Below are 22,877 nucleotides of genomic sequence, written 5' to 3'. Positions count from 1 at the left end.
CACTTCCGACACTTTCACAAATCCATAGATATCACAGAAATAACACCATTTATTTTGCTGTCTGCTTTTGTGTGAATGCAAAATGGCTGCCTCATCCTAGCACTTCAGCTCACAAGGAACATTGAAGACACTAAGATGCATTTGCATTAGTTTTCATGGAAAAGGTATACTAAGCAACCCTAGAAAGAAAGAAAATCCTATAAATTCAAAAGTGTAATTTGTATCTTCAGAGAACATGTTGCAAATCATGAAACTTTATTTTGGATTCATTTGGGACACAAAAGACATTTTGGCATTGTCCCCTTATAAAACCCGGTTGAAGACACATTTTTATTCTCTGGCGCTTGATCCAACCTGAGACTGACGAATTTTGGGCTGTTTTCCGGTGTCTATTGTATATCGTGTTTTATGTTAAATTACTGATTTCACTTGTTGTATTATGGCTATTTTGTTGTTTGTATGTAAAGTGCTTTGTTACAGCTCTAGCTGTTATGAAATGCGCTATACAAATAAAATTGTATTGTATTGTAGTGTATTCTATCCATCAGTCTATCAGTAAAATGAATAGTTTTCATTCAGTGGGCAACGTCTTTACCATTATTGATGAAAATTATAGTCGATAATTACAATCATGATTAAAATTCCAATAGAAAGGTCAGCTGGTATTGTCTTTTGAGCTACCAATATATAACTGTATATTTGAATTACAACCAACACTTCTCTCCCGTCTTTTTGTTACTCTAGGTGTTCCTGAAAAGTGACCGAGTGTCTCGAATGGTGCAGAGCGGCGGCTGCTCAGCCAGTGACTCACGCGAAGTTTTTAAAAAGCACATCGAGAAGCGTGTGCGCAGCTTGCCAGAAATTGATGGCTTGAGTAAAGAGACTGTTCTCAGCTCATGGATAGCCAAGTTTGACAACATTTACCGTGGGGAGGAGGACCCAAGGAAACACCAACAGAGGATGACTGCCAGTGCTGCCTCTGAACTGATCCTCAGCAAAGACCAGCTATATGAGATGTTTCAACAGATTCTAGGTATCAAGAAATTTGAGCACCAGCTTCTATATAATGCCTGCCAGGTAAGTCTGCATTTGCAGTGTATTTAGTACAGCAAATACTTCACTGGCATAGCAATTAGATCGATCAATTGATCAATTTTCAAATGGTGTCTTGTTCAGGATCTAACTAACCTTCTACCCGGACAGTTTACCAGCCGATCATATGACCTTGATACGAAGCGTTTGATATTTGTCCTATCTAGCCAAAGTGAATGGAACAAAAACAAGAAATACATTTACCAAAAGAGAACCGGATTTGTGCTAAACAAGTCTTCGTGGATTGGACTCAAGTTGACTTGAATTGCTGTTTTGGTGTTGAGGTGTGAAAAACTAAAAGATTTCAGACTTGACCGCCATTTGGGAGGAAAAGACTCTGGACTTGATTTGACTTGATTGTTGTGCAGTGCATTTGTTTGGTATAAAAATAAATAACTTAATTAGTTACGGTATGCATGCGCATGCACGGAAATGGCACTGCCATGATCAGAGGATTTGCCTGTAAATCTGATTGACACTGTTGTGATTGGCGCATTAGCTCGGCACTCAGTTAGACCCCTCGTTACTCAACTCACCTTTATAGAGCATTTAAAACCAGAACCAGACCTGAAGCAAAGTGTTGTATTATAATGATAATAATAATTAATAATAATAATAAATACATGCATACCGGTAAATAAATAACAGTAATACATGACATTTTATTTAAAGTGAAAGTCAAGTCATGCATTTGTGGAATATGAATTAAGCAGCCAAATCCACCCGTTTTATCCACGTCATTTTGCCACTTGCTAATGTCTGAAAATGTCTCCACACTTTTCAACATTTTTTTAAATATTTTGAATTAGAAATATATATACATACTGTGTGTAAATATATGTATATATATATATATATATATATATATATATATATATATATATATATATGTATATATATATATATATATATATATATATATATATATATATATATATATGTATATATATATATATATATATATATATATATATATATATATATATATATATATATATATATATATATATATACTGCATATATCCATCCATGCTCCCGGCCGCTACAATACAATACATCCATGCATCCATGCATTATCGATACCGCTTATCCTCACAAGGGTCGCGGGGCGTGCTGGAGCCTATCCCAGCTGTCTTCGGGCAGTAGGCAGGGGACACCCTGAATTGGTTGCCAGCCAATCGCAGGGCACACAGACACAAACATCCGCACTCACAATCACACCTAGGGGCAATTTAGAGAGTCCAATCAACTTACCATGCATGTTTTTGGAATGTGGGAGGAAACCGGAGTACCCGGAGAAAACCCACGCAGGCAGGCACGGGGAGAACATGCAAACTCCACACAGGGAGGCCGGGGCCGGGATCGAACCCACGACCTCTGAACTGTGAGGCGGACGTGCTAACCAGTCGACCACCGTGCCGTGTATATATATATATATATATATATATGTACACACAGTATATATATATATATATATATATATATATATATATATATATATATATATATATATATATATATATATACACACACAGTATATATATATATATATATAGGTGTATGAATCGTCAAAAACACAATTGAATCAATACTTTTTATTTGCCTTCAGGCTCGAACATACACAAACAGAAGTCCAATTATAGGGATAAGATTTCAAGATCAGTTTTGAGCAGAGTATACTCACAAATTTTTATCAGTGAATTAAAGTAGGCTGCATTCAGGTTTACGACTTCACGTAAACTCACGCACTTCACGTCTGAGACAGCAATTTGTGCTTGAAGCTACAAGACTGAGTTTTATTTGCTACCGGGGAGCAAAAGTCTGCACGTTCCACGTTTTCCCTCCATTACAGGGAGTGACAGCACTCACGTTGTTAGCTTCACCCACCTCTTTCACTTGCCCTGCACAGCAAAATATAAGATGGTAGGTGCTATTGGTGATCATTAAGATTAAAAAGTGACTCATTATTGTGTTATTTGTTTTATATCAATCTTTGGTTCATTTTAAGATTACAAAATTGAAAAATTGGTCACAGGACTGAAAATTATTTTAATATTTAATTGGTTTTGTTTATGTGACTCAGACATTTATGTTAGTTTGTAAGCCACGGAGGCCACAATCAGTCTGGACTGATCTACCACAGTCCATTAAATGATCCATCAGCATACCAAAGATGCTCCTGATTGATTGTGGCGGCTAAAAGCTAATGTACAGTACAGATTCTTTAGTGGCACATGTGACTTAACTTTTGAGTCACATAAACCTGACCAATTAAATCTGAACATTTTTGAACTTCACAGGAGTGATCCGAGTAAAAAAATTATATATTAAAAATCGAGAAAATTAAAAGTAAAAAAATGCATCATGAATAAGAAAAAACATATTTACCTTAATTAGTGTTGCATGGGATAATGGTACCAGTACCGTGCCGTGATTTTTCGTCGCCAAAAACGGCTCGATACCATTTTTTTAACACACCGGTATTAAAAAAACAAACAAAAAAACATGCGCAGCTCACCAACACTGTCTTAAAGGTAAGTATAACCTGTACATACGCATTAAGGCGCCTGTCTACTGACGTGAGAAACGCCTTAAGTCGCACGCCTCCTTCTGCATGCGTACAAGAGGAAGATGGCCTCAAGCATTGAAGCAGTCATTGAAAAGCATGAAGCGCGAAGTTTCTTATATGGGATTTTTTGCTTATATGCTGCCATGGCAAGCCGACCAACATGACAAAGCTCGTCTGTAAGGCTTGTTTTAAAACTACCGTGGCTCGAGGTGGGAAAACGTCCAATCTGGCCAAGCACCTCGCTGACCGGCATCCAGAGTTAAACCTCCAGTTTAAAGAGCGACAGGTTTTGATGCATTTCTAACACATCCCTCAAAAATAAGTTGAGTGTGAATTATTTTGCTCACAATTTGTATAATTTGATAAGGTATTTGACTAACTAACTGACTAGAGAAGAGTAGAAACACACACACGCACACGCGCACACACCGACACTCGAAGCAACATTGCATTGAATCATTACCATTTAAATGAACATATTTGCTTGAGCGTAATGGTGCAAATGTATTGTCAATATCAACAATGGATGACATGAAATGCAGTCAAATAGGTCAAGAATATGGCATGTAATGGTACATCTTACAGTAAATAAATATACATCTATATATGTACATACATTGACATGTATACTTTATTCTTACATAAACATATAAATGCAGATGCAGTAGGCTGTCTGAGGAAAATATTGATACCCTTGTTTTCCAAGCAAAGAATTTACAAATGGAAAAAGAACTGCCAAAACTTTAGCTCAGTTTTGTGTTCAATAGTGTTTAACAATGTTTGTCATGCTTGCAGATATTCACAAGTATTAACAATGTTCAAAATGTTATTTTCTTATCAAGCTTATCCTGATATTTTGAATTAATACAACAATAAAAACTAATTTAAAGTTTTCTGAATTCTTATTTTTTGTCAGGGTACTGTTTCGGTACCGGTACTTTAAGCAGGGATAGTATCAAAGTCAAAATGTTGGTATCGTGACAACACTAACCCTAATTAATGGAAGTGCACATGATTAAAAACCGCTACAGCTAAATTTAGCCATAAAAACTCATTTGTACATATATTGGCCGCGTCGCTTTATTAGAGGCGGGTCTCCACATTATAACCAGAGCTGGGCATTTTATTAAAACTTCCCGGTCCATTTATCGCCTTCCGCCTGCAGCGTGGGTACCATCCATCTATCCGCCTTTTTGTCTGGCCGGAACAAATAGTAATCGCCTATAGGCTGGTCCGACTAGCATTTTAAACGGGCTTTCGTTATCGTTGCCTTCTACAAACATCGACCAACCTCCAACATTTTAACACACGCGACACAGCTCCTCTTCCTCCTCGCCAGGGAACCTTTTTTACCCAGACTTGCTGTGTGTCAGTCAAGCAATTCATCCTCAGACACGTCAATATTTTGAAGCAGATGTAACGCAAAGGAATAATGACTCGTAACTACTTTTACATGTTTTATACCACAAAATTAAACCATGGTAATTAAATATATCTGTCCTGTGAAAAACACGTATGTCCAATTTTTGATTTTTTTTTTTTCGCGTTAATGCGATGTCTGTATCAAGGAAAGCCCATTCACCAAAAAATAAGAAAAATGAAAAAAATGGACATACGTGTTTTTCACAGGATAGCGACAATATACAGAATAGGGAAAAGTAAAGAGGCCAGGAGCATCTTATATCAAATATATACGCAGTGTAATAACACCTTAAAATTTGGAAACAGTCAAAATGACGGGTTTCGTAGTCATTGTGTTAAGAAGACGAAGTAAATCAGAAGTTTGGCACACAAAAATACTCTGTTTCGACCCCACCCCGAACTCTTTTTTTCCATGGGGAAATTAGGTCAACAAGCACCAAATAAGATCATTATTTTATTGATTTCAACTTTCTGGCATGTACAGACAGTCGAAACAACGATACAGTGTCATGATTATCACATCTAGCAGCCTATTTTACCAAACGTGACACGGGTCCTCTTGGCCAGGGCTCAGGGACTTTTTTACTCAGACTCGCTGTGTGTCAACTAAGCAATTCATCCTCTGGCTCCTCAATAATTTGATTTTTGAACCATATGTAATGCCTCCTCTGCTCTGCCAGATTTTTTATAGATCATGGTGGCCAGCAGCGTTTCTCAATGCAGCCACTGGTTGCCATGGAATCCTGGCAGCGCTGTCCAAGCGCGATGTGCGTAAGGTTAAGTAGAGCTGCCAAATTGACGGGCACACCGTAGTTAATGAACAATAACTCGGAACAATTTTTAGATTAATACCATAAAATTGCACCATGGGAATGAAATATATGCAGAATTAAGAAACGTCAAGAAGTCATGAGCATTGCTAATCTATATACACAGAATAATAACACATCAAAGTTTGAAAACAGTCAAAATGATGGCTTTCGTAGTCCTATTGCGAATACCAGTAGATGAACGCAGCTCGTTACACAGGAGCATCCCAGAAACTTTTTCAGTCACTCTTTTGTCACATGAGGCTTATCACGGACATGTTGGAGTTGGAATTGGCCAGAGTTGCTGTCCTCTCGGGATAATTCCTATTGACACTACAGACAGTCAGACAGCCCACCCTTCCCTTACGTCTGCGACTCTAACCGCAAATGGCTGATATGAAGATTCAGTTTGATTGGTTCACTGTCATGTGTTCGGTAATTTCATTGGTGATATGTGACGAGCCTATAGGTAAATCCATTGGCGGCTTGACACACATCAGTAAAAATTCATAAACCGCGTCACATTAAAAGCCGCAGGGGCAAAACGTAGCGGCTTATAGTCTGGAAAGTATGGTCACCCAACTATATCACCCAGCTACATCACTGTGCAGCTCAAGTTTTTATATAGTGGGCGAGCGGCAACTCATGCCAGGTGTTGAGGTGCGTCACTGGTCACCCTTTTAGCCAAGCCCCAAAAAAGTGAAATACTAAAAAACAGGTTCACGCTATATCTTCACAGATGAGTACTATAGAGTTATTAGTCTGTGCAATTGTTTTCAGTAATTATCGTAAACATGTCAAAGGTTTTCAAAACAAATCTCACAATTTACTTCACAGGGTTTTTAACATTTAGGTGTAACATTTGATATTTGAATTTAACTATTTGAATAAAGCTTTAAGTTTACATATATTGTTGTAAATGTGCAAAAAGTTACTCTCAAAACTGTACAATAGTTTTATAAACATTGTTTGAATCTTGATGTGACAAAATGTTATTTTCAGCGTGAGCCGAGCCGCTTCACAAATGACCGCGTCCAAGAGGATCCTACAAGAGCCATGTCAGCTAAAGTGTAAATAAATTGTTTGAGAAAAAGAAAACGCTTACACTATAACCAAAAACAACAATCCCAGAGTATGATACTTCTGATTAAGTGAGCAGCAGAGCTTCTTCCCATTAGATACGGATTTAGAGACACAGCAAAAACAAGGCACACATTTGAAAAACCCTGGGGGAACTAGTGCCGGGCAAGTCAAACTCACTGTGTGTGTTTGTTTCTGAGTTAACTGTGGTAGAAGACATTGATTTTTTTTTTTTTTTTTTTTTTTAGGGTCAGGATATTGCTGATTATGACCATGATAAATGACAGTGCTAAAACACCAACATGTTCATCCTTGATGACTGTTGGTACCAAATACTAAGCTGGTTAAACCCCGTGTGTCTGTTTTTGTTTCTTTGCATCACTTGTTTTAAGTCACCATGGAAAAATGCTTTGATGGTTAAAGCTCAAGAAAGGTTATGTAGACAAGGAGAGTGCACGTGGTGCAAAACCAAACTCTAGGTTCATTAGTTAAGACATATAAAAAGACATTCTTGACATCTACAACCAGGAATTGAAAAATGCAAGACAATCATTCTTCTCAGAGGTTATCAATAGAAACAGTAATGCCCGTACATTGTTTACTGTTGTAGACAGACTGACAAACCCCACAGCATTAGTCACTTCTGCACTGCTGTCCAACAACTTATCCAATGACTTTCCAGCCTTTTTCACACATAAAATATTTCACATTACCGGTAGACAAAAAGGTAAATGGCTCCCTCTCCGGAAATATCGGATTAATGCCTTCAAAAAGTCTTGGTATTGCTAGATCTCAGTGCTGCATTTGACACAGTTGATCTTAATATACTGTTCGACAGACTAGTACAGTGGGTGGGACTTACTGGCACTGTATTAAATTTGCAAGATAGGGACTACTCAATTGGTAGTCATGAGTCCGTGCGATCAAAAAACACACGTGGGGTTTCGCTAGGGTCCATTCTTGGACCACTTCTATTTATTATCTACATGATGCCCCTTGCATGCATTATCATACTTATGCACGCACAACTTTACATTTCAGCGCCATCATGTGACTATAGTACCTTACTTTCATGAAGTAAGAGTATTCATCAAATTAATGAATGGATGAACCCGAATTTTGTCCAGCTCAATCCAAAAAAGACAGAAGTGATTGATTTTCGCCCCAAAAATGAAAAGTCCAAGATCAGCGGTCACCTTAAGTCTATGTCATTGAAAGCTACAAATCAGGCCAGAAAACTTGGTGTAATTATTAACTCTGACCTGAATTTTAACAACCACTTCAAAAGCCGTTACTAAATGTGCATCTTTCCACCTGAAAAACATAACTCGAATTAAGAGATTTCTGTCTCAGCTAGGGCGGCACGGTGGTTTTGGTTAGCACGTCCGCCTCACAGTTCAGCCTCCCTGTGTGGAGTTTGCATGTTCTCCCCGTGCCTGCGTGGGTTTTCTCCGGGTACTCCGGTTTCCTCCCACATTCCCAAAACATGCATGGTAAGTTGATTGGACACTCTAAATTGCCCCATAGGTGTGATTGTGAGTGCGGGTGTTTGTCTTTGTGTGCCCTGCAATTGGCTGGCAACCAATTCAGGGTGTCCCCCGCCTACTGCCCAAAGACAGCTGGGATAGGCTCCAGCACGCCCCGCGACCCTTGTGAGGATAAGCGGTATAAATAATGGATGGATGGATGTCTCAGCTAGACACAGAAAAACTTGCTTGCATGCTTTTATTTTCAGTAGGCTGGATTACTGTAATAGTGACTGCGTTTACATGCAGCCAATAAACCTTTTAAAACTGAATTTTGGCAGTAGTCAGATTTTAAAAGCCATGTAAACGCGTGCAGTAACACGAATGTGCCCTTATTCGTATTTTTTAAATTTTGAATATCATGCCTAGGTACCCGAATATGCGTGCATGTATATGGTCACCGGAATAATGTATTCTGAATCCATGGACACTCTGCGCATGCTCAACTGCAAGGAATCTTGGTCTTTGTAGTACAGGAAGTGCTTGTAGGTGCACTGTTGCGCAACCCACCGGAATTACACATTTAGTGATCAGCAAAACATGGCGAAAGCTAGAGTAGGTGCGACACCACACTTTTAAAGCGAGGAGGAAATCGTCTGCTTCATTTGTGCGGTGAGTGACATGAATATAATGTGTTTTATTGACGGAAACATGTAACAAGCGGAGATGACGTAAATTACGTCATGCCGTCCGTGCGTCGCCGTTTCAGTCGAGTTATTTAAATGTGGGTGGTAACTCTCCGCTCAAGCCATGTAAACGGGTTATTCTGAATGACTCAGACATCGGAATTTTGACCTTAGCCCGAATATTGACTGTATGTAAACATAGTCAGTATCTCTACAGGTCTTCATAAAAAAACAATCAGGCAGCTTCAGCTGATCCAAAATGCTGCCACCAGAGTCCTTACAAACACCAGGAAACTGGACCACATCACACCTGTCCTCAAATCCCTATACTGGCTTCCAGTGAGTCAAAAAATTGAGTTTAAAGTCTTGCTGCTGGTCTATAAATCTCTAAATGGTCTTGGAACAAAATACACGCAAGATGTATAGTAGCCTACGAAGCATCCAGACCCCTCAGGTCGTCTGGGACAGTCCTCTTGTGTGATCGCAGAACCAGAACCAAACAAAGTGAAGCAGCATTTAGTTACTATACTCCTCACCTTTAGTGACTATGCTCCTCACCAGAACAAATTCCCTGACTACTTGAGGTCTGCTCAAACTGTCAGTTCATTTAAATCAGGGCTGAATGAATTGATCCTTTATTCTCTTGGTTTAATCCCAATTTGCACACTATCTTTGAATTTATCTAGGATGATGCTTTGTTTTAATAATTTTAATATAATTGTTTTAGATGATTTTGTTGTGATTTTTGTAAGGTCTTAATATTTTGTTTTTCTTTTTGTAATGCTTTTAATATTCTATGTAAAACACTTTGAATTGTATACAAATACATTTGCCTTGCCATGCCTTGCCTAGCCTTCATTCGCCAACTTTTGTGTGTGACAAATTGTGAAAGATTTATTTTGTTGTGGTGATGCTAATGATACACTGAAACACACATTTGCATACACAGACACACCCGGTGGCTTTTATCTGAGGTTGCTATGGATACTGTACACAGAGGCAACCACTCTTTCCTGTTTCCGTACCTCTCCCATGCTGACATAACACATTTGAATAAAGACTGATTGTTTGTCTTTTATAGTCAGTGAATTTTTCACTGTTAATCCATCCATAGAGATGGTCATTTAAATAAATGAGAGGCAATGTAAACAGGTGTGGGTGAGGTATGCAGCTTTTAGATGATTAATAAAGAATGCTGATGACAAATGATGATATGATGGGTAGTTTGTGTGTGAAGGAAGCTGCATCAAATTTCAAATTGTGCTATATGCAATACTATTGTGAAGTACTTTGTGGTGTGGCGTAGTGCATATTACGTTCATGATATTAATGGTTAAACACATGCTTTTTAAAGTAACCTGGATAATGCATCAGTCCTTCCCTAATTCAAGTAAATGCAGTTTTGTCTGACATGTAGAGTACGTCAAAATGTATATGTACAAAGTTGTATCAGTTTTGTATTAGGCTGCCTCTAACAATGACAATTACAAATGAGGGATTCCCAAGCCTCAGGAGGTGAGAGTGCCCTCAAGGGAGTGCATGAGATAAAACATTGTGGCAGTAGTGCATATTAGCGTGTGATACGCAAGCTATATATTGTTTTCCTGAAGGGCTTTCAAAGCAATTCATGCTTTGAGATCTTGGCCCTTATGTTAGGTCCACAGTGTGTGGGTTCACCATTACTATGACACTCACTGACCTGATCTAGCTAATATGTGAAGCAACTGTTTTGTTCTGATATTTAATTGCAACACTTTTTTCCCCCCAGCTGGACAACCCAGATGAGCAGGCAGCACAGATCAGAAGAGAGCTGGATGGACGATTGCAAATGGCAGATCAGATCACCCGTGTAAGCAATTAAGAATGAATGGATTTGACTGAAAAACTCTCCTTGTAAAATTTACTTAGAATTTTTGAGTGAAAAAAAAACTTTTTTTTTTTCATTTGTAGGGATATTTACTTGAAAAAAAACGTAACTGAGTTTTTTTTCAAGTAAATATCCCTACAAATGTTTCTGTGTTAGCAGGGAACATGCTGCTAGCTGGTGACACCAGCAAGACCATCAAAATTAGGCTGGTTTATACTGGTTGCCAGTGAAAAGCCTGCTGGTCTTGCTCGTGTCAACAGATACCAGATTCCCTTACTGTTATGGTTCTAACCAGTGTTGAACAACATTCTCTATTGATAGCAGTCAGACAGTGAGGTAAGATTAATCATAAAATCATTTTTGAACTAGTTAAAACTTTAAAAATGGACAATTAAAGATAAGATCACTATAATGCGAATGCCAATTTGTTCTCATGCAAAGCCTTTACCTGGATAAATAAAGGTTCAATAGAAACAAAATGTAGAATATACAGTATTGGAAATGGAAACATAAATAGCTAAGCCCTTTTTGCCTTTTCTGAGACTGCCTCCTCCATCCCATCTATGCCTTAACACATCCAAACTCTACACCAGGGGCGCCCATTACTTCGATCGCGATCGACCGGTCGATCGCAAAGGCATTGTGGGTAGATCACCATCATCCGTCCTCACTACCGTTCACACCAACTGCGTTGGGAGCGTTTCTGCCGGTGCGTTTCAATTGGAGTCAATGTAGTTCGCGCAGGCGGGCGCGGTTTCGTGCGGGGTGATGCGAATGATGCGTTTGAAGCGGTGTGACACGGAGCGAAGCACTGGAAATCCGCCCATTCGCTCCAGTCAGCGCGTATAAACAAGTCATCTATTTTACCATTCCGCCTCGCGGCAGCCAGTCAGCGTCTGGCATAGTACGTCACACAGAGCCACACAGCGTCCTGTTCACTCGGCGGCTTTTTTTTAAACATTTCTTAAACTTTACCAAGACAGCAATATTGATAGCATTAGCATAGTATGCAAAAACGTTGACTTGTTTTATACGCTCCATTCGGCGCGTATGGGCGGATTGTTGTTGCTGCAAATCTGCTTGAGGCTGGCTATCAGCAGCTACTGTCCGGACTATGCGTCCCTGGCTGATTCCATTCAGTGCAAGTCATCAGAGTATGGTAATTACAAAACGCTTTTTTTTGTTGTATTGTGCTATATAGGTTGATGCAGTCATGGAAGGTACACCATCATATACGGTATATATAAAAATAATTCGCAATATATTTATACATAACGTGTTTTGCATTTTTAGTAGATCATTTTGACTCAGTCATGTCATAAGTAGCTCTCAGGCTGAAAAAGTGTGAGCACCCCTGCTCTACACAATCAATAGTCCTCTTGAGTGAAGGCTAAATAGACTGTTATTAATTGCTATTTGTTACTATTAAATTACTCAATTTGAACCATGGTCATACTTTATAATTGATAAATAAATAAAATAATGATGGAATTAACATTAAAAATCGAGTTAATAGCTGAAGTACCCTAGATGCTCATGCCATTAACTTAATTTTAAGGGGCGCCGGCCCAGTACATTTATTGTTTAATAGCCCCTGACCGGACACACCAAAAATAGCATACACAGACCAATTCAGCAACACAGGAACAACTGTGCTGGTAAATCAGTTTTACCAGTATCTTGTACTGTTCCACATCCCATGATGCTCCAACAGCATTCTCATGCTGGTTCACTGGAATCCCATGCTGGTTTACCAACATCTCATATTGGTAACCATCACTACCATGCTGGTCGACCAGTAACACCAGCATCAAACCTGCACAAACCAGCATTGCCCATCTTATGCTAGCAAATAATCCTTGCTGGTCGATGTTCGTTTTCATTTTAGCAGGGTACCCCCTATAAAACAAGCGCCCAATATGATTCTATTGCACAGAGGCAGTATTTCATCACCATGCAGCCATTACATTTAGCCTAAACACAAGTACCCCCATTTCAATGTACCGGTATACAACTTAGCCGAGGATGTGCCATGAAACAAATTAAGTTTATAAAAGTATACTATAAGTATACTCACCAAGTGTACTACAAGTACACTCATTTATATACTACTAGTATACAAGTCATATACTTATAGTCCACAATTTAGTTTACCGGTTTATACTTGAAGTGTACTATAAGTACACTCATTTATATACTACTAATATACAAGTCATATACTTCTAGTCCACAGTTTAGTTTACAGGTTTATACTTGAAGTGTACTGCAAGTGCACTCATTTATATATTACTAGTATACAAATTATATATATCTAGTTAACACTTTAGTTTACAGGTTTATACTTTAAGTATAACAAAAGGACACTCATTGATGCACCATTATACTTGTACAGCACATTTTAAGATAGCTTACTGTGCATTTCCAAATATATAATAAAAGTAAAATGAAAAGAAAAAAGTCACGATATCAAATATTTCTTTGTTGAGAAAGGTAGTCCAGGATTTCAATTGTTTCCATTTTCCCCATTTATTTGTTTCACATAACTAATATTACATTTTTTCCTCTAATTATCTTCCTCACATCTTGGATTGTGGATCAGGGAACTTCACCTGAGTATGTGCTGTGAGTGAGAAAAAACACGTGAAATAAAACATTTCTCAAATGTTATTTTTCGGTAAACCACTCACAATTAACAAGACATGAAGGGTTTTTTCTATGCCGCTCTGAATTTAACTTTAGAGCAATAAGCAATACATGCTACAGGGGAACTGGATAAAATGGTATAAAATGGAGGTAGTGTACACTACATAGTATCAGAAATCATTGTGGGTCGTTTACAATCCTCATACAATGCATTCACCAAGTATAGCATCAAGTTTTGAATCCATCCAACTTTGTTGTCCAAAGGGCACTCCGTGATTTGTTTTGGGTAATTTTGTTGATCCTCCGAAGTCATACAAGAAATCTTGCCAACCTCCACAGCCCTATCTTTAAAATACCGGTAATAAATGGCAAAAGCCATGGTCTTATTTTAATGCTTATAAAAAAAACGAGACGACACGAAGCAAAGTATCCGTTTGAACCTAGACCGTTTTTTTCTTTTGATTCAAGTAAGCGTTGGCGCCAAGGTTTAAATCTGCTACTCTCGCCGCCCATTGGTTACGTGGCAGCGCCTGCTGATGATGTCACGCTGTCATCGCATATTTCTGTAATTTATTTCTTTTCCGTTATGTTTTTCAAACCATGGTTCTTGTGTTGGTATGTTCTGAGTTACTAAAAATAAACAAATAAATAAAAAATAACTAAAATAAAGTGCATTATTGCCACATTGGTGAAGTCACTTCCGCATATGTCCGACGACATTTCCTGCCCGTTGTCGCGAACGGTAACAAATGTGATCGCGGAAAGGGGGGAAAAAGATGCGATCGGGCTGCAAAGTTGTATGTATGCGAAATATCTATTAATAAAACGTGTACATGTTCTTCCTCTCAATAAACAATAACCACATTCCGATTCCCAAAGCCACCATACATTCTCGTGACATTCTCACGTGACTTCTTCTCGCTATAGGTTCGCATAGGATATCTGTACTGCAGAAACTCCCTTCACATAAAAATTTAAAAATTGGGGCAAAAATGGACATAAGTTCAATGTTCATCCAATGTAAGTGAACAAATACTCTCTTGCAGTGCATTCATCAATCGTTGACCAACCGTCTTAGGACTACTTTATCTATTTAGCGGACTCATTATTGCCATAGTCCATTCGTATTTTATTTGCTTGATTTTACCTTGAGTGCGATGCCGGTGTCGGATAAGGCTAAATACTGCTAGCATGTCAAAGACAAGAACTCCTCTGCTTGTACACCATGGCTCCATCTATGGGTTTTTAATAGGGTTATCATGCATAGTATAATTTAATTGTAAGAGTTGTACTGAGTCGAGTGGTCATTTATTTGAGCAAAGTTACGGCGCTCGCTCGCTCGCTGGACGCGAGCGTAGCGCACGGCCGCCGGGCCCACGGGCGTACCGCATGGCCGCCGGGCCCGCGAGCATGCTCCGTTGAGTTAACAGCTTCTTCTTGTTGGTTTAAATGCTTCTTCTTCATGTTTGGAGGCGGAAGCGCGCTGCCTAGATCACGCACCATGCTGCGCTCGGGTTTGTTTTTCTTTTTTTTATTGAACGTTTTATCGAAGGCATTTTCTATTGGTATCGATCACGTGCCAATCGCGATACATATCGATATCGAATTATCGGCCCAGCCCTAGGTGAGGCACTGACTCCTCTGGAGTCTGACATAAAAATATGAACCCAAATGGAAGATATAGCCTGTATTTCAACGATTGACCTATTGAAACATTTGTTTTCAAAGCTTTTAATTATGCTTCAATACATTCCACGCTGTTCAACAATGTGATAGCAAGAAAATGAAAATAATATGAAATATAAGGCCAAGTACTTTTTTTTCAGCACTGCCACCGGTCGGAAACAGCTCTGTACTTTATTGGCCACCATGCACTTTCAGTAGCTTTTCTGGACGATCAGAAAGACAAAATATGTCACACACAGTCAGGAAATATATTCGACTGTTGAACGTCAGCATGTGCAATACATCTGTGATAAAATTTGTATAATGGCGATAGAAAGACAAACAGCAAAGGTTCTTGTGTAAGGGCACGCGCCAACTACCTGCGTTAGCAATTAATGTGTGCGTGGTCGCTGGAGGCACTGTGCAAGTGCAATGCGTCTGTTCCCTTCTCGCCCATGTTTTTGAACAGGAAATACACGACTTCACCTAATTTATTCATTTTAATGATGAAATCATTTACTTTATTGGATTGAACAAGAAAATCAACATAAAGCACCGACCAGATAACTAAAATGGAAAATAATCTAATGTAATCATTATTAGTTTTTTTTGTTTTGTTTTGGTTTTTTTACTCTTCACATGCAGGTGTGGGCAAAGGGAGACTCTGCCTTCCATGCCTGCCTTGACCGCACATCCCTGGACGGAAGTGCAGATTGACTCGCTGTGACAAAGGCTTTACCTGTTTGTTTGATTTCACACTTGAAAAAGTACATTTTTCCATCCCATATAAGGATTTTACTTGATCTCACAGTATTGACTAGAAAATGGGGTGGTCTTAGAACAGGGGTATTAATCATTTTAACAGAGCGGCAAATTGATTTTTTTAAAATTTGAGTGACATCCCAGGGCAGTGGATGCAGTGTTTTAAATAGTATCCAAAGTACACAGCCAAAGCAATAATTATGGATTTAAATATACAATGTGTGATATTATTTTTGTTGTGTGTTTAGTTCTACAGTAAACTCCAACTTGGGTGTTATTAAACAGTTTAAAGCACACTCTAGGGCCCAATCCCAATTCTTTAGCTTATAATAAATTCAGTTTTTTTCCTAAATAATATAGGACCAAAATTAAAAAAAAAAGAAAAATCCACGCTTGAATTCAAGTGGTTTTATTGAGTGGGAAAAAAATCCCACATTAAGAAATAATTGTTTACATTAAATAATGTGTGCCACAATTAGCACAGCTAATGTTAAAGCAACATGCCAAATTCATTTTCCTTCATTCTATTAGGCAGTGTGTATAAACATCCATCCATCCATTATCGATACCGCTTATCCTCACAAGGGTCGCGGAGCATGCTGGAGCCTATCCCAGCTGTCTTCGGGCAGTAGGCGGGGGACACCCTGAATTAGTTGCCAGCCAATCGCAGGGCACACAGAAACAAACATCCGCACTCACAATCACACCTAGGGGCAATTTAGAGTGATCAATTAACCTGCCGTGCATGTTTTTGGAATGTGGGAGGAAACCGGAGTACCCGGAGAAAAGCCACGCAGGCACGGAGAGAACATGCAAACTCCACACAGGGAGGCCGGAGCCGGGATCGAACCCACGACCTCTGAACTGTGACGCGGACGTGCTAACCAGTCGACCACCGTGCCACCCCAATACAATACAATTTTATTTATATAAGGCGTTTCGTAACAGCTAGAGCTGTAACAATGCACTTTACAAACAATACAATAAATAAAAAAAATAAAATAAAAGGCTGTGATACACGTATTAATAAAAAAAAAAGATGAAGTATCAAAATAATGACATACCCTGCGCAGCGCCTTTTATACTATGTACAACCCCCTTTTGCCAACAAAACAGCACCTAATCCTCTCCTCTACCTGGGGCCTCTCCTCTGCACTCTCCTCTTTAGCGCACTCCAGGTTATGTTTCTGCAATAAAATAAAAATGTTTTAAGGCTTTATCAGTGGTGCTAATAATTATGGAGGACACTGTATTTTGGTGATTTCCGTGATGATAATGTCAAATTTAATTTCCACCGAGGTAGCTTCAAGTCCTCTACTTGTATTTTCTCCTTCTGGGATCCCATTGTGAAAAATGCATCAATTATTTCTAGATGATCATGTATTCATCTCAAAATGGACAAAGTGTTTCCAAATGTGCTTTTGCTCTGTGGACAACAATACACCTGCTGCCACATTAATGCATGGGGGGATCAAAGTTTGTAGAAGAGTGGATAGAACAGAGAACAGCAGATGTTAATTGACTATCGAATCCGACATCTAGTGGAATCCCTGTGAATAGCAAGAACAGTAAATGTAAATGAATTCATTACTTGCTTTGGTGGGCTGGCTGATTATAGTTGATTGGTTAGAAACTTAAATTGATTCTAATTACGTTATTGTGAACAGGTAATCACTATGTTATCTCCCTGGTTCAATTAGCTCGGTGGAAAATTCCCTCGGTTTGCCTCAAGGGAGATGGAAGCCATGTTCATCGAAGAGCTGCGGTCATCAGTCAACCTGCTGATGGCCAACCTGGAGAGCATGCCGGTGTCTAAAGGTGGAGAATTTAAGCTTCAGAAACTGAAACGAGGTCACAACACATCAATCATGGACATGGGACAGGAGGATGAGAACACCCTTTCCAAATCAGACGTGGTGCTATCATTTACCTTGGAGGTTGGTGAACAGTGATGAATGAAGGAGAGTGGTTTTTTTTTTTTTGTAAATAAAAGCCAACGTTTAGCCTAAATCCAGCTCATTTATTTTTGTTTTGACAACAACAATTAAAGTATTATCCATCCATCTATTTTCGATACTGCTTGTCCTCATCAGGCTTGAGGCTAACTAGAAATAATCCCAGTTAGGCAAGACTGGCCTGGACTGTTCACACCTATGGACAATTTAATAAACCAAACTCACATGAATTTGGAATGAGGGAGGAGTAGCAGTAGTGGTAGTGTTATGGTTATATTAGCGTTTTTCATATCGGACAACTTCTGCCCTCCGAATATCTTAGGAACAGAATCCTGCTTCATTTGTGTTTTATTTTCCCGAAGAGATGGGCGGATACTAACAGAACATTCCCTGTAATTTTAATTTGTTCCCTGTAGGTAATTACCAGGCCACAACCCTGGGATAATTACATACGGCATTTGTCTGGTGTTTTCCAGCTGTTTTTGTTGTTTTTAATTGAATCCTTTGCACTCTTTAGATTTTTGTAGTTCATGTAACAATTAATGGGTACAATATCAATGTTAGTGTACAATTTTCAAAAACCCTCATAGACTTTTGAAACTATGATAACCATGAATGTTAGGTTGGCTTACATGAATTAGTTGTCAAATCAAACTTGTAATACTTACAGTATATTTGCAACATCCACAAAATTGAACAGGGGATGTCACTAATCTTTGTCAACTGTGGATTTGTGAAACCCTTTGAGACTATTATTAAGGGTGATACAAATACATTTGACTTGACTTGCACAGCTTTCTACTTTGATATTAAGAATTGTTATCATTTTTGCCCAAAAAGTCATAATTGAATTTCTATACCATTTAATTCACAGGTGCCAAACTCCAGTCCTCGAGGGCCACTATACTGCATGGTTTAGATGTTTCCCTCAAACAGCCCACCTGATTCAAATGTTCAGCTCATCAGCAAGCTTTGCAGGAGCCTGATAACAACCCTGAAGGAAACATCTAAAACATGCAGAATAGTGGCCCTCAAGGACCGGAGTTTGATACCTTTGATTTAATTTATAATACCAAAGCACCTGTTTATCATAACCATGCAGTTACTGTGTGTTTGTAGAAAAATGCAATGCCTCAGGGAAGATAAAATGCAAGAATTGTTGTCGCATAATTTAGGTTTAAACTATATTGAACCGTTTCATTTGGCCCTTACGTCCTCTTATATAGTGTTAACCCGTGATTGTGATTGTGTGTGTTGCAGGTGGTCATCATGGAGGTACAGGGTCTTAAGTCTTTGGCTCCAAACAGAATCGTGTACTGCACCATGGAGGTAGAGGGTGGCCACAAACTGCAGACAGACCAGGCTGAGGCATCCAAACCCACGTAAGTTTCCCTTACACAAAACCTACCGCACACGCAGATATCACACACTCAAGTGTAGCTCAAGTCATTAAACATACATTTGTCATTGTCAAGTGTGTACTTGATTTAAAAGTGTATTCACATACAATGCAGAGCTCATACACCAGATTTATGCATGTTCTGGAAACACCACAGCAGCGATTCTGCATGCTGGAAAAAGACAATTTAAATAAATCAAGATGTCGAACGAATGTAATTCAACACACTCATTTGTCGCTCCCTCCTCTTCAAGCCAAAAATACATAATAAACGAGTAGTCAACGTCATTCTTTAAAAGTCAATGTGGCTTAGTAAAGTATTCTGTATGTCTATATTTAGTAACCCCAAAGAGAGAAATTCTTCCTACCTCATTCCGAAAATGTGATTTTTAGGTTAATTGGAGGACCCATAGGTGTGAACTCTTCTCTGTCTATAAGTGCCCTGTGATTGTCTGTGATATAGAGTACCCCACCTATCACCTGAAGTCAGCTGGGATAAGCCACCCTGCGACCTTAATTAGGACAAACAGTGTCGAAAATGAAGAAATTAAATAGTTTGTTTACCATGTAAGCCTCAAAACATGAACTAACAGAATGTAGATTTAGTCGATGTCAATTTCTTTGTGTCTCCGTCATGCAGTCCATTGGACTTCAAATAACTTAAATAAAAAAACAGTTATGTATCCCACGTGTTAAAATAGTATCGCAGAGGTACTGTGTGACAACACTACATTGGTGTTGTGGTTGGCATGTCTGCTTCACATGAACCGAGAGTTTCTGGGTTGAATCTCGGCTCGGGCCTTGTTCTCCCTGTGTTTACGTGGATTTTTCTCAGCCTTCCTGCCACATTCCATAAACATGTTTATACAGGGTTAGTAAGTGGGAAGCTGAACGTAAGTGGTTGTTGTTGGAGTAATGCACCTCTTGTCCAAAATCAACTGTGATAGGCGCAAGATTACACTGACCCTAATGACAGTAAAAGGTTTAGAAATGAAATGGTAACATTGGTGTAGTACTGCCATCTTATGGTGACTAATTAGACACAACTGAGATTTTTTTTATACATCTATTTTTACAAACCATATTTTCAAGGTCCAACCTTAGTTGATCGCCTACAAAACCAGTAAAACCATTCCAGTGCCATGTACTAAATGCAATTTATTTGAGTAACTGAGCCACTCACCCATCCAGTTACACATTATAGTGGATTTGAAAACTAGCATGACCGTGCTCTGACAAGCTCTTTTTATCTAGTAAGGTAGAATGAAGTTATGTTTTATTTTTTACTGTAAGTTTAATATACTGTATATTTAGTTACATTTGCCCAAACTTCACTTTCAATTGGGTTTACTGACTTGATTACTATCTTGGCTTTGGAACGAAAGCATTATTAATCGTGGGTGTGGCACAACTGATGTGATATAAATCATTGGATCTTTTGTAGACAATAAAGCAGAAGAAATTCAGTGTATGCGGGTTTGATTTTAAAGAAACCATTTTATTTATTAAAGCACACAAACACACTCACTAACACTGTTATAGTCTGTTGGACTCAGAATTGAGGAAACAGCTTCTTTGAGCAACAAAAAAATGTTTTTAAACTGTTAGCTTCTATACTTTAAATAATGTTTAGTGAGTTTTGAAAAGCATAGTGTCCTGGATCACATTGGTGATTTTCATGCAGCTGGTGCAGGCTCACATAAATGCTCACTGTGACAGACTGACCATCGGTCCAGAGTAGAGTATTCCCTTCACCTAAAGTAAAGCGGGAATCCATGGTTTATTTAACTGCATGAGAGAGCTCAAACATTACACTCAAATCTTCACCGCGGTGCTGACCTGTTAATTCATCTGTGTCTAGTTGGGGAACCCAGGGGGATTTCACAACGACGCAGCCCTTACCTGCTGTCAAAGTGAAGCTCTTCACCGAAAGCACCGGAGTGTTGGCCCTGGAGGATAAGGAGCTTGGAAGGGTAAATCCTCCAGCCACAAACCAACTTTAAACCTGCACACATGTACAGAGCGGACACCTGTAACTTATTGATGCTGTTTTTAAATGAAAAAATACAAAATATTCACCAACACCTTCACTACCATTGCCTCTCACCAAGCCTGGGCCCCCTCCCCTTGTCGGTCTTTTTCCACTTTTGAACTCCCCAATTTCCCTGTAATTGCATATCTCATTCATAAATCAAAGTCCTCCACTTGTCAGGTCGATACCCTCCCTACATTAAATCCAGTCTCCCCTCACTCCTTCCCGTCATTTCAGCCATAATACACTCTTGTTTTTCCACCGGTAGAGACCCATCATGTTTTGAAACCTCCAAAATTCTTGAAAAAAAAAAAAATAGTTGCCACTCACCTCCACTCTTACTTATCACATACTAGCCTTGAGCCTTTCCTGTCCAATTTTCGTCCTCTCCACATTACTGAGACTGCTCTCATATCATATCATATACCATCCTCCTTGACCAGAGTGCATCCTCTGACACCATTATACACACCTTCCTCCTCAATAGACTATCCTGCATTGGCATCACTCACACTGGTTCATTCAGATTGGTTCCATTCCTACCTCAAAGACGGCCCTCAGTTCATCAGCTAAAATCCTTTTCATCTTTCCCCTCCCCAGTCACTTCAGGTGTGCCCCAGGGCTACCTTCTCCCCTTGGCGCTATTTTCCATAAATTTATATTCTCTTCCAATGACATTTACGGTTCAGCCTCTTCCCTTACCTCCTGCTTATCAGACATTAACTCCTGGTTCTTATCTACTTTCGAGAAATCAAACAGCGACAAAACCAAAATTCTCATAATTGGCCCCAAATCTATAGTATCCAAAGTTGACAACTTTACCATCCCACGAGGTCACTCCTTAGTCTCACCTTTGCTTCAGGTTAAGAGTCTAGGTGTCATCCTCGTATCACACTATCATTCCACTGACATATCAAGAGCATAACCTGCACATCATCAATAGACTCCGCCCTTCCCTCACCCCCCATTCTATCACTATCCTGGTCCACAGTCTTGTTACCTCCTGTATTGATTGTTGCATCTCTCTCCTCTTTGGGCTTCCTCACAAGTCCCTATAAGCGTCAACTGTTCTATTAATGTAATGTATTACTTGTAGGTTGTGCTCCATCCAACTCCTAACAGTCCCAAGCAGTCTGAGATGCACAAAATGTCAGTTTCTAAAGCCTGCTCAGACAGTGACCTGAAGATCAGATTGGCCATTCGAATGGATAAACCCCAGAACATGAAGCATTGTGGGTAAGTATCTCTAAAGACATCAGAGTGGTTTTATCCTATTGTCATGCTTACTCCTGTACTTGATTATTTAAATGCTTACAATTTTTGTGTCAAGAAAAAAAGTTTCCGTTCGCTTGTAAAATACTTACAAACGTTATTGTGATCGAACGGCAAATCCTTATGTGCACAAATGTACCTCTGGGTGAACTTCTGTA

At 39.1% G+C, this 22,877-nt stretch overlaps 1 protein-coding gene across 7 annotated transcripts in view; it reads left to right on the top strand.

The window, feature by feature from the left end:
* cadpsa (Ca2+-dependent activator protein for secretion a) overlaps positions 1 to 22,877 on the top strand; it is a 156,404-nt gene that overhangs the window by 29,436 nt on the left and 104,091 nt on the right. For all 7 annotated transcript variants that reach the window (XM_086040117.1, XM_086040116.1, XM_086040113.1 and 4 more), the window contains exons 3-8: positions 745 to 1,077; positions 10,893 to 10,973; positions 17,762 to 17,998; positions 19,277 to 19,398; positions 21,277 to 21,388; positions 22,544 to 22,683. In XM_086040117.1, coding sequence (XP_085896243.1) covers positions 745 to 1,077; positions 10,893 to 10,973; positions 17,762 to 17,998; positions 19,277 to 19,398; positions 21,277 to 21,388; positions 22,544 to 22,683 — 1,025 coding nt within the window. The remainder of the gene's footprint in view (positions 1 to 744; positions 1,078 to 10,892; positions 10,974 to 17,761; positions 17,999 to 19,276; positions 19,399 to 21,276; positions 21,389 to 22,543; positions 22,684 to 22,877) is intronic.

This window comes from Filicampus tigris, chromosome 9, assembly GCF_054856515.1.
Source record: "Filicampus tigris isolate MCC_2025a chromosome 9, RoL_Ftig_1.0, whole genome shotgun sequence".
Taxonomy (NCBI): Eukaryota; Metazoa; Chordata; class Actinopteri; order Syngnathiformes; family Syngnathidae; genus Filicampus; species Filicampus tigris.
The sequence above is the reverse complement of the archived record's forward strand: the minus strand, read 5'-3'. Positions and strand labels throughout refer to the sequence as shown.